At 36.6% G+C, this 12407-nt stretch overlaps 1 protein-coding gene across 2 annotated transcripts in view; it reads left to right on the forward strand.

The window, feature by feature from the left end:
* The first annotated feature begins 3328 nt into the window (after positions 1–3328).
* LOC115436528 (low-density lipoprotein receptor-related protein 8-like) overlaps positions 3329–12407 on the forward strand; it is a 262795-nt gene continuing 253716 nt past the window's right edge. For both annotated transcript variants that reach the window (XM_030159392.1, XM_030159393.1), the window contains exons 1-2: positions 3329–3468; positions 4139–4255. In XM_030159392.1, coding sequence (XP_030015252.1) covers positions 3402–3468; positions 4139–4255 — 184 coding nt within the window. In that variant the 5' untranslated portion in view covers positions 3329–3401. The remainder of the gene's footprint in view (positions 3469–4138; positions 4256–12407) is intronic.

Genomic DNA, 12407 nt, shown 5'->3' on the forward strand with positions numbered 1-12407 from the left:
CTTCTTCTTCTCTTCTTCTTCTCTTTTCTTCTTCTCTTTTCTTCTTCTTCTCTTCTCTTCTTCTTCTCTTCTCTTTTCTTCTTCTTCTTCTTCTTCTCTTCTTTTCTTCTCTCTTCTCTTCTCTTCTTCTCTTCTTCTTCTCTTTTCTTCTTCTTCTCTTCTCTTCTCTTCTCTTCTCTTTATGTATTATGAAAATTATAGCATTACAAACATGTTAATTATTGGATTTAATCTAGACTATAAATGTATTAACATTTTTTTGACTGCTTTAAAGATCTGTGTTTGACATTTAGTGACATTTATCTGTGCCCTTAACCTCATCCAACCTCATATAACACCTTGGGTAACTCATTAGAACCACTTGGTACATTTCCATAAACATATTTAACCCTTTCATGCATGAATTATGAGAACCTTATTCAAGATTTTTTTTCTTATCCTTTTTTTATTCCTCTTTAGACATGAAAAAATGGAGTTACAAAAATAGCCACTCAGCTGGACACCATGCCTTTAATTCTTGAAGCAAAAAAAACATGCATTTACTGACTCAAATTATGAAATATTTTTTTAATGCTGCTAATCGGATATTTTCTCACATTTTTAACATACTATAATACTAATTATTACTCACTCCGATAATATGCAATAAAAAACTACTTTATGTTTAAAAAAAACAAAAAAACAAAAACGTGTTGATTACAGTCTAATAACAATTAGCAATTTATTTACACTCAAATATTTTACTGCAGATCAGGTTTATCAAGAGCAGGAAAGTTACAGTAATGCAACGAATTACAGTGTATGGGATGATGCATTTAAAGGGTCAAAACACAGTATTTGAAATCTCTCTGACAGGATATTTTAGAGACAATTTGACAGTTTAGTGTTGCTAAATGACCCATAGTTTTACTTTAAAATTAATTTTTGCATTAGTTGGAGCATAAGGGATTATCCAAAACAAGGAGCTACTTTATATTGAAATAAATGTTGGAATGGCGATCAATTAAACTTCACTCTCTGACAGGACATTACTGTATTTGGACCAGTAAGTGTCCACTGTGTTGGCTGATATGCAAATAAAACAACAAAATCCATGAATATACGAGAGAATAGTAGTCCACTGTAGTGACCACTATGCATGAAAGGGTTAAAAGAAGGATAATCTTTCTTATATGTGGACCTGCAACACACACTGAAACTGACGCGCTCCCTTTAATCCATCACTAGCTGAACATGCCACACAGAGTAGGAGTAATGGGCGGCCATGTCTGGTTCCTGAGGAGCAAATGGAGGGTTAAGTGCCTTGCTCAAGGGCACATCAGCCAGCAATTTTTCTGCCAGTCCAGGGAATTGAACCAGTGACCTTTGGGTTACAGGCTGCTTCTCCAACCTTCTACGCCACAGGATTGGATTTTGAAATTTCAAATTGGAAAATGTCTATAAAAGGATATGAAAAAAATTCCAGAATGTTGCAAAACATTTTTTTTTGCCTGCTTGTGGTGGTCTTTACCGTTGTAAAAAATAATTACTGCACAGAGGGGGAAATGGAAACACCTTTTTTTGAGTAAATTAGGATATAGCAAACATTTAGCTCTTGTGATTGATGATTATTTGCTGTGTCTTCTGAGGAGACCAAATGATTCCTCTATCTCAGCCATGAAAAAAGACATCACAGTCATTTTAGATGGAAAGCAACAATACAATGTGCTGCTTCTACTGCTGTTTATTAGAACCATTTATAATGTAGCCTAGAGCGCCTTCTGCTGACAACACAGCCTTACTCCTCTCTCCAAACCAGGGGTTGGAATTACACAGAATTCACATCTTTTAATATTATTAAAATGGCACTTATTTTCTAAAGAAATTTCAGGTTGTTCATGGATGCACATGTAATTCACATTAATTTGAAGTATACCTTGTAAATGTTAACTTTTCCATAATGCAATTCTACTTTTTTTTTTCCACTGTTATAATTTTACTGGTCCGGCCCATTTGAGATCATAGTAGACTGTATTTGGCTGAGTTTGACATCCCTGTTGTAAAGTGAGGTTATAGTACTTAATATCCATGCCTACATCCAACACTTGTTAAATAAATAAATAAATAAATACAGCTATTTAAAAAAAACAAGTTTCGTTTCAGGTTTATTTCATGAACATTATTTATACTAATTTCAAAACTTATTATGGCTATTACCTGAATATGAAGCATTCTATTCTATTCTATTCTATTCTATTCTATTCTATTCTATTCTATTCTATTCTATTCTATACTCCACAGAATTCAAATCTTTTAATATTATTGAAATTGCACTGATTTTTCTTAAGAAATTTCAGGTTGTTCATGGTTGTTCATATTATTCACATTCGTTTGAAGTTGTAGATGTTAACATCTCCGTAATGTAACTCTACTTTTTTCACTGTTATAATTATACTGGACCAGCCCACTAGATCATATTGGACTGAATGTGGCTGAGTTTGACACCCCTGATGTAAAGCTAGTACTAATATCCTTGCCTATATCTAATACCTGTAAATAAATAAATAAATAAATAAAATACAGTCAATGTTTTTTTTTTGTTTTTTTTTTCATTATTATTATTTTTTTAAATTTTTTTTTTTATCAGTTTAGTTTTAGGTTTGTTTCATAAACATTGTTCATACTAATTTCAAAACTTATTATGGTTATTCCTGAATATGAAGCATTCTATTCTATTCTATTCTATTCTATTGTATTCTATTCTATTCTATTCTATGCTCCACAGAATTCACATCTTTTAATATTATTAAAATTGCACAGATTTTCTTAGGAAATTTTAGGTTGTTCATGTTATTCACATTCGTTTTTAAGGATACCTTGTAGACATCTTGTTGACATCTCGTAATGTAACTCTACTATTGTCACTGTTATAATTTTACTGGTCCGGCCCACTAGAGATCATATTGGGCCGAATGTGGCTTGCTTTAGATTTAGTACCTTTTAAAAAAAAAAAAAAATCTGCTCATTAAAAAAGAAAATAATGTGGCTTGCTTTAGATTTAGTACCTCTAAAAAAAAATTTAAAAAATCAACTCATTAAAAAAAAAAAAAAAAAGTTTAATTTAATTTTATTTCATGAACATTATTTGTACTCATTTTAATACTTATTATGGTTATTTCCTGAATATAAGGCATTCTATTCTATTCTATTCTATTCTATTCTATTCTATTCTATTCTATTCTATCTACTCTCCTCCTTTCCCCGCCCCCCGCTCTGTCGTCACGCCGGAGGCAGCCAGTGAGGCGGATGGAGGGGGGTGTTCCACGGAGGAGAGGCAGGCGGCAGCGACGCAGCGCTCCAACAAGAACCGCTCACGGGCTTTGTTTAGTGGATGTGAATGAGCTCCGGCAGCTCCTCCAGAAATGTGGACAGATATAAGGACATTGCTACTTTTGCATTCGTTACTCCTGAGGGTCCATTTCTCGGCAGGTCAGTATTGATCTTTTGAACCTATGTGTACATGTGTGCGCGTTTTTTTTTTTTTTTTTGTGTGTGTGTGTGCGTGGGTTCCAGTGGGTTTAAAAAGCCACCTCCGGTCCTGTCTGTGACGGGCTGTGGAGAGAGGTGAGAGGAATTGGATGCGCTCCCGGCACTAAGCGCGCCTGTGCCTGTGTTTTATTCTCATACACCCAGAATAAAGACAGAAACCTCTTTATTTATTTCCCTCAGTGGGAAACGAGTGAATTGTGTGCGTGGATGATGTGGGATCACTTATTGTGCGCTCTTGGATGGAAAATGCGCGTATGTTTCTGTCAAGTGAGCATCCATACTGCATTGGAGGTAGTACCCTGCTGTAGTAGACTGGAATCTTTGTCCTCATGTGTTGGGGAATTACCCCCCCACACACACCCCCACCCCCCTACCCCCCTCTCCTGTACTGTTTCTCCACACAGACTTGTTTTCAATTATCTTAAAAAAAAAAAAACATAATAACTGAGGGATCCACGGCCCTGACGCACCCCGCGCCACAGCCAATTGACCTGAATGAATGCTGAATATCAATTAGGCATTCATTTGCAAATGACAGTTGAACTACTCCACTCAGGCTACTATCAGCACTAGTTTCTCATCCATCTGGGTACTGTTTTCTCTCTTCCAGCAACGGATGAGTGTGAGGATGGACAGTTTCAGTGCAACAACAAAAGGTGTATACCGACCATCTGGAGATGCGACGATGATGATGACTGTTCGGATAACAGTGATGAAGAAAACTGCCGTAAGTGTTTACATTCGGAATGTGTTTTTGTTAATTAATTATTTTTATTTTTTTATTTTTTAGGGGAAAATGCAGTTTGACATAATTCTAAGCGTATCCTAAAAGCATGAGAGAGTTAGTGCATTTCTAAACTAGAAGTAGATGGAGCACTGAGAGCTTTTCATTAACGGTTTGGCCGATTAATCGATAGGACGTTTAACAAATCACCAGTCCATTGGCATTGATTGATGACTTGTATTAGACTTTTCCACTATAAATGTTGAATTGTATAGGAAATAAAGGCTACCAAGGTTAAAATTGTTCCCACTTTTGAGTTAAATAACACTGGGTTACAAAAAAAAAAAAAATTTTTGTAAGTTGTCTAGGTTTTTTCAACTGAATTAGGACCATTTTGCACCGCTAAATCCAAAAATGACATCTGTTTTTCTCAGTCAGGTCAGGGTTTTTTTGCTAATTTGATTAGGAAAAATTTGATCTTCTCACAAAATTGATTACATTTTTGTGACTTTATCAGTTGATTTTTTTATATAGTTCTCACCCAAAATAGGTTTTAAGAAAAAAAAAAATCATTTTCTAACAGGATTCCTGTTAGGTACAATGGTGTATTCACCGCAGATGTAGCAGAATACGTCAGGCTTATTTTTGCAAGATCTTCTAGTTGAAGCCATTTCATTCACCTGTAATATTAAAAAAATACATTAATCATAAATTGACAAAAGTAAAATCTTCAGAACTCATTTATTGCAAGAAATATGAAAGAATTTTGTATCATATGATGTGAAAATGCCCATAAATGTAAGCAAAAATGTTAAAAAGCTAATATGTAGCATAGTTCAGAAAGTTGACCTGATTGAGCAAAATTAATGTGATTTTTGGATTCAGCACACCAAAATTATCCTAAATCAGCTCAAAAAACTTAAACAATAAATTTGTTGTTGACCAGTGTAATATGAGCTTAAAGTGCAGATCCTTGAAATCTATTATTTTCACTCAGATGTTCAGTTCAACTATGTGCGCTAAGTGTTTCTAATAAAGTGGACGATTTTGATTTTAGGCATGCATAATGAGTTTTCAGTGTCAAAATGTTATGCCTTTGGGCTTTTACATGTGCAGGTACAAACACAATCTGGATGCACAGTTGTAATAATGATAATAGGAGCACTGAGAGCTTTTCATTAACGGTTTGGCCAATTAATCGATAGGACGTTTAACAAATCACCAGTCCATTGACATTAATTGATGACTTGTATTAGACTTTTAGACTACAAATGTTGACTTGTATAGAAAATAATGGCTGAAAAGGTTAAAATTTCTCCCACGTTTGTGTTAAATGAGATGTTTACTTTGAGTTTCAGCTTAAAGTGCAGATCCTTGAAATCTATTATTTTCACTCAGATGTTCAGTTCAACTATGTGCGCTAAGTGTTTCTAATAAAGTGGATGATTTTTAGGCATGCATAATGTGTTTTCAATGTCAAAAAAGCCTTTGGGCTTTTACATATGCAGGTACAAACACAGTCTGGATGCACAGTTGTACTACTACTACTACTACTACTAATAATAAAAATATAACAATAATAATAATAATAATAAGCCCTATATTGAACTGGTGACATGTCCAGGGTGTACTCCACCTTTGCCCATAAGTAGCTGGGATAGGCTCCAGCGACCCCCGTGACCCTAGTGAGGATAAAGCAGGTTAAGAAAATGAATGAATAATAATAATAATAATGCACACATACATACATACATATATCAAAACATATAGCACTGTTAGCTAAAATGGCTACAGCTGTGGTTTACTTTTAGCTCTTTGTTGTAATAGATTGTCTACTTTCGGCCCCAACAAAGGAAAAATCTGCTTTCATGACTCATTGGATGTATAAAATTGGACCAGCTCAGAGCTTGGCAAAATGACCTGATGATTACAGTTTTCTGCAAATATAGCAATAAACAGGACTGACCTCTTACAATAAATAAATAAATAACATAAAGAGAGCTCAAAACTACAGAATCAGTGTATCCAAGCAGAACAATTCATTGTAAAATATGCACTAAAACCTTTCCATTGTGTCCTCTTGATCAGATAGTTAATAGACTTTTGTCCTTTAAAGATGCTCCAAAAGTTAAAAAACAAATTGAATTTCTATCATTAATCACATCCAGACAAAATACCTGGAACTGCTTCCATCAGCTATCCATTAGAACTTAATGGTCTGTTCATGACTAGAATATGTATTGAAGCTATTCTGTTTAAATGAGCTGCATTTTCCCCCAATATTAACAGTTACAGACCAGAAAATATACCCCTGTCTCTGTCCACATGCATTATTTTTGTGATAGATTTGTTATTCTATCATTTTTGGGATCTTTTTGAGTTTTCATGCTTATTTTTTACTGTTTCTGCTAGGGATGCACCGATACCTACCCACCGATACTTTTTTTCAGACTGAGTACGTGTACGAGTACTTACATTTGAGTACTTGCCGATACCGAGTACCGATACGAGTACTTAATAATCCCATTCCAGTTGTTAGTTCCTTTTGTAAATGTGTTTTATTGCCGTTGTCATTAGTCTAACTGGAACAAAGTGCTGCTACTGACATTTAATGTGTTGGAATGAGCGTTTATCAATTAATCCACCAGGGGGCGCCGCATTGAATTAACCATACTGGACAAATACCACGAAGAAGATTAAAGTTTTTTAAGAAGAAGAAGAACAAAGTCAGTAATAACAAACATGGAGACGACAGAGGCAACACTAATGTGATACTAATATTGCAGCGTTTTCGCTGGTAAGGTTTAAAAGTTTAGCTTCAGCAGGAAGAGAAAAGAGAAATGAGTGATAAGTTTGGTTTTCACTTCTGCTGGCGGCAGTCCGGACCGCTCTGTACTCCCGCTGGTATTCTCCTTCTGAGTACGCATCCACCAGCACGGATGGAATGTACGCAGAGGAAGGACAGAACGCTGCGTCTGTATCTGTCTGTGTCTGGAACGTTACTGTCAGTCAGCGTTACTTTTATCACTGTCATTTATTTTAAAAAATCTCCACACTCTTCACACATTATTCCACTGCCGCGTACCTGCTGCACTGAACTGTGAATGTCACACTGCTGTAAGTGGTATCGGTGCATTTGTATCGGATATCTTTTACGAGTACGAATACGAGTACACACACTGAGTATTGGAGCTGATACCCGATACTCATATCGGTATCGGTGCATTCCTAGTTTCTGCATAGAAGTGTGTTATTTCTGGGGAGCTGTAGAAGCTTAGAGAGTTTACAGGACATGCCAAAAAAGCTACAGGCACGAATAAAATCATGTTTTGAGTGGGGATTAGGTGTGTGTGTGTGTGTGTGCCTCAGGCCCAAAAACGTGGCAGGTGATTTCATTCCTTCTGATCCTATATATAGAAAGCTCAACATGCTTGTTTTATAAAATGAGGGTTGATTGGGTGGAACCATTTTCCAATCATCTTCAAATGAAAAGCTGTCCAGCTGAGAGACAGATTGCGTGGTGTATCGGTCTGGTGCACAGAGCTCTGACAGGTATCTCGGATGTGTTGTTTTGTGCGGAAATAATAAGAATTCCAGTTTCCTTTTTGACTGCGAGTCAGTGGCCTATATTTTGGAAGAATGCTTGTACTGAAACCAGTGAAGTTGTGCCAGAGCTGAATCCAAGCTCTGCATGTTTTGCCGAGCAGCTCTTTTCCTTTGTGTCTGGTTTAATTATGGCTCGGGAGAAATTCCTGCACCTCCCCACACATGCATACTGTATGTAAAGTACATACTATTTCACCTAATATGCCAGTGTCTGCTTCCGTCTCAGTCTACAACGTCCCTATCCACCTGCTGCATCCATGTTTCTGTCTGGAGGTGTTTACGCTGTTGCTCCGTCTCTTAGACCAGCAGGACGTGTCTTCAGGCACTTCTAAATAAAGCAGGTCATTCAGAGCTTTTTTGCGTCTGAAACAATGTGTCACCGCTTCGCACACACATAAAATAATCCTGACGTTCAAAGAAAATGATACTTTCGGGTGTCATTTCCTCTGCGTTTCTTTTGAATCCAACAGGAAACTGTCAAGGCACTTTTATTACCCTCTGTGTGTTTTCTATGGCATAAAGCTCTTGACGACCTTAAGGTTTTGAGTGAAAACATTCCTGTCTGAAAACCTTTAAAGCTGCGACTACTCACTCACCATTTTCTGATTATGACAGTCCAGCATTACTTGCGTTACATTAGAGAATGGCCTTCACTCTGCGCCCATTTCTTTTTCTTGTTTGGCGTTCTGTGTCTGCGTGGGCAGGCGAATGGGAAAGATTGGCTTACGCAGAGGAAGATCAGTCCCTGTACTGGTATTCTTGTAGTGTCTGACAACTAGTTACAGATATTAGGTGTTTAGAGTTTACCTTTTTTGATTCACATTTTGTCTTTTAATTCTACTTTCTTTTTAATCTAACTTACTCTTAGCTACTTATACTCTGCATTTATTACCTCCGCCAAGTGAAACGGCGCAGGTTATGTTTTCATCAGGGTTTGTCTGTTTGTTTGTTAGCAAGATAACTCAAAAAGTTATGGACAGATTTGGATGAAATTTTCAGGAAATGTTGATACTGGTGCAAGTAACAAATGATTAAATTTTGGTGGTGATCAGGGGGATGAGGATGGGGGTGTGGGGGGGGATTTTTTGTTTGTTCGTCTGTCTGTTAGCAAGATAACTCAAAAAGTTATGGAGGGATTTGGATGAAATGGATTTGGGGCGGGGGGGCAGATTTTGATGATATTTTCAGGAAATATTGATTCTGGCACAAGGAACAAATGATTAAATTTTGGTGGTGGTGGGGGACCGATCTGCCTTGGCGGAGGTGTGCGGTCTCCGAGTGCTTTTCTAGTTTATTTATTGATTGTTGATGTGGTTTGACTGTTTTTGAGGAGCGGTGACCGCTTTTGGTATTTTGAATTTCCCCTCGGAGATTAACCCTTTCATGCATACTGGTCACTACAGTGGACAGTTCTTCTACAGCTGTTCGTTTGTATATCCATGTTTTATGTTGTTTTAGTTTCATATCAGCCAACACAGTGGACACTTATGCACCATCCCATACACTGACATTCATACTATTACTGTAACTTTGCTGTTCTTGATAAATCTGATCTGCACTAACATGTTTTAGTGTAAACCAATTGCTAATTATTGTTAGACTGTAATTAACTATTTTCCTAATCAAAAAGTTGGGCTTTTTTTGCATATTATCTCCATGAAGGGAGTAATAACTAATATTAGACTATGATAAAATGTGAGCTGCATGAAAAATGTTTTTATTTCATAGTTTTCGATGATCAGTTTTAATCTTCGCTTCAAATATTAAACGCGTGGTGTCCAGCTTAGTGGACATTTCTGTAACTCCATGAAAAATAGCTTCATAAAAAAAAAAAAAAAAATCCCTTCACATTGTTTTTTTTATGCCTAAAGAGGAATAAAAACAATCAGGAAAAAAATCTTGACTAAGGTTCTCAAAATTCATGCATGAAAGGGTTAATAAATTAATCTATCTATCTATCTATCTATCTATCTATCTATCTATCTATCTATCTATCTATCTATCTGTCTATCTGTCTATCTGTCTGTCTGTCTGTCTGTCTATCTAGAAAAGAGGTTTTTAGCCACATTGCAGCGTAGGGTAATATTCAATTAAAGTATCAACGATTTCAATGACTCTCAGGAGTTGCTTCTTCTGTAAAAGCCTCTTTCTAGTTCTACATCTGTGCATGGTTAAAGACAGAGTGACACAGAGTAGTGCAGTGAAGTGTAACCCCGTACAACATCCATACGCTGCACATGGGGAAGAGCACAGCAAGGATTTAGCTGCAAATCCTGTGCACAAATTCCACACTAAGTTTCTTGTCGAGAATGAAGAGGTTGCATTTTTAAATTAAGTTTCTAAATGGTTGAATGGATGGTTTCACTTTTTATTCCTCCCAATATATTATTTCACAACACAATGCCAAGCCACCAAAACAGCGACTGAATGTGTGCAACAGACCATGGTTATGAAATATGCTGACAGGAATAAACCTTTTGCTGCAACGCCTTATTTGTCACAGCGGTGTCACCGTATTTCTAACCCGACCGGCGCTTTTACAGAACAGGTGCAAAGATCTTAAAATGCTGGCGTTGTGCATATGAATATCATACCCTTTTATGGCCTATGATCCTCCTCCAGCCTCGCACCATCCCCCACCAGTCCACCCCCAGACTCCGCTCCTATCTCTCCATCACCCCACCATCCCCCATCATCGGAACTCTATTCCCCGCTGGCCACTCATCTGCTCCTATACATTCATATGCATAATAAGTATGCACGGACACAAGTATGGGTCAGGTGCACATGCGTAACTGTGAGTGCACATAAACATAAATAAATGCATGCCAATTAACTCTGCAGTCATACTCTTTCCTGACACGTACTTGAAATAAACCGTGATATAAACTGTATATTTTGCTTTTGGCAAGGATGAGATACAAAACCACTGAGCCTCTTGCCTTGTCTCCTCTGCACAGAAGTAGAGGCAACAAAGGAATCCTGCTTTAAATTCTTCAAGTCAGATTTGTGCCAACTCTGACATGGAGCCTCAGTTTAATCTTCATCCTGATTATAGCTGCTTTTCGCTATCTGTGTTACCTTCTTCAAAGTCCAGCATGTCCGCTTGACTTCTTTTTCATCCTTGAACGTGATAAAGATCTGCTTCCTTGTGTGTTCATGAATTTAACATCTATACCTGCAGGGAGGCATTTCTCACGTAAAGCTCAAAGTATTCCTTTGTTTTCGTTGGTGGTGCAGAGTCAGCAACAAACTCTGTGCCTCCACCCGCTGTTTTCTTTTACTAATAAATCCGCACAACTCTTTCAGAGGCAAACTCACTTTTGAAACTACTGGTGCTTCTCCACACCTCCTGTAGTTATTGTTTATTTCTTCACTTAGATGCTTTTCTGAACAGACAGTCTTTTTCGCTGTATTGTGTCCATCCAAAGTCCTGCCGAGACATCAAAGCTCCTGTCTGGAGTTTACAAGAAAAACCAAAGATAGTCTGTGTTGAATAGTAATTTATCTGACATGGTTGTAGTGTTTATTGAACTCATTAAAAACTGTCTTGTTCACACTAACATGGATATTATTCTAAATAGATACTGTAGAGGCAAATCTTAGTGTTTCTTTTGGTTTCTTAATTCTTTTGGTTTCTTAATTCTTACTTTTACCTCTTCTAACATAAATAGACGTCAAAGAATGTTTTTATGCACTGGACAACATCGTCGCCAGACACAGCGGTAAAACGACTGTGTTGCTCCGATGTCCATTTTCTTTATTATCATAGTCAAAGAGAACGATGGAACAGGTATTTGTCAAACAAATCATGTGCACATAGCAGGATTACGCCCCCTTGTGTTCAAATATATATATATATATATATATATATATATATATATATATATATATATATATAATATACACACACACATACACATACACACAGGGTGGGGAAGCAAAATGTACAATGAACATTTAGTTGTTTTTTCTCAGCAGGCACTACGTCAATTGTTTTGAAACCAAACATATATTGATGTCATAATCATACCTAACACTATTATCCATACCTTTTCAGAAACTTTTGCCCATATGAGTAATCAGGAAAGCAAACGTCAAAGAGTGTGTGATTTGCTGAATGCACTCGTCACACCAAAGGAGATTTCAAAAATAGTTGGAGTATCCATAAAGACTGTTTATAATGTAAAGAAGAGAATGACTATGAGCAAAACTATTACGAGAAAGTCTGGAAGATACTATTAAAGAAGAATGGGAGAAGTTGTCACCCGAATATTTGAGGAACACTTGCGCAAGTTTCAGGAAGCGTGTGAAGGCAGTTATTGAGAAAGAAGGAGGACACATAGAATAAAAACATTTTCTATTATGTAAATTTTCTTGTGGCAAATAAATTCTCATGACTTTCAATAAACTAATTGGTCATACACTGTCTTTCAATCCCTGCCTCAAAATATTGTAAATTTTGCTTCCCCACCCTTCATACATACATACATATATATATATATATATATATATATATATATATATATATATATATATATATATATAT

The sequence above is a fragment of the Sphaeramia orbicularis genome, chromosome 17 (assembly GCF_902148855.1).
Source record: "Sphaeramia orbicularis chromosome 17, fSphaOr1.1, whole genome shotgun sequence".
NCBI classification, from domain to species: Eukaryota; Metazoa; Chordata; class Actinopteri; order Kurtiformes; family Apogonidae; genus Sphaeramia; species Sphaeramia orbicularis.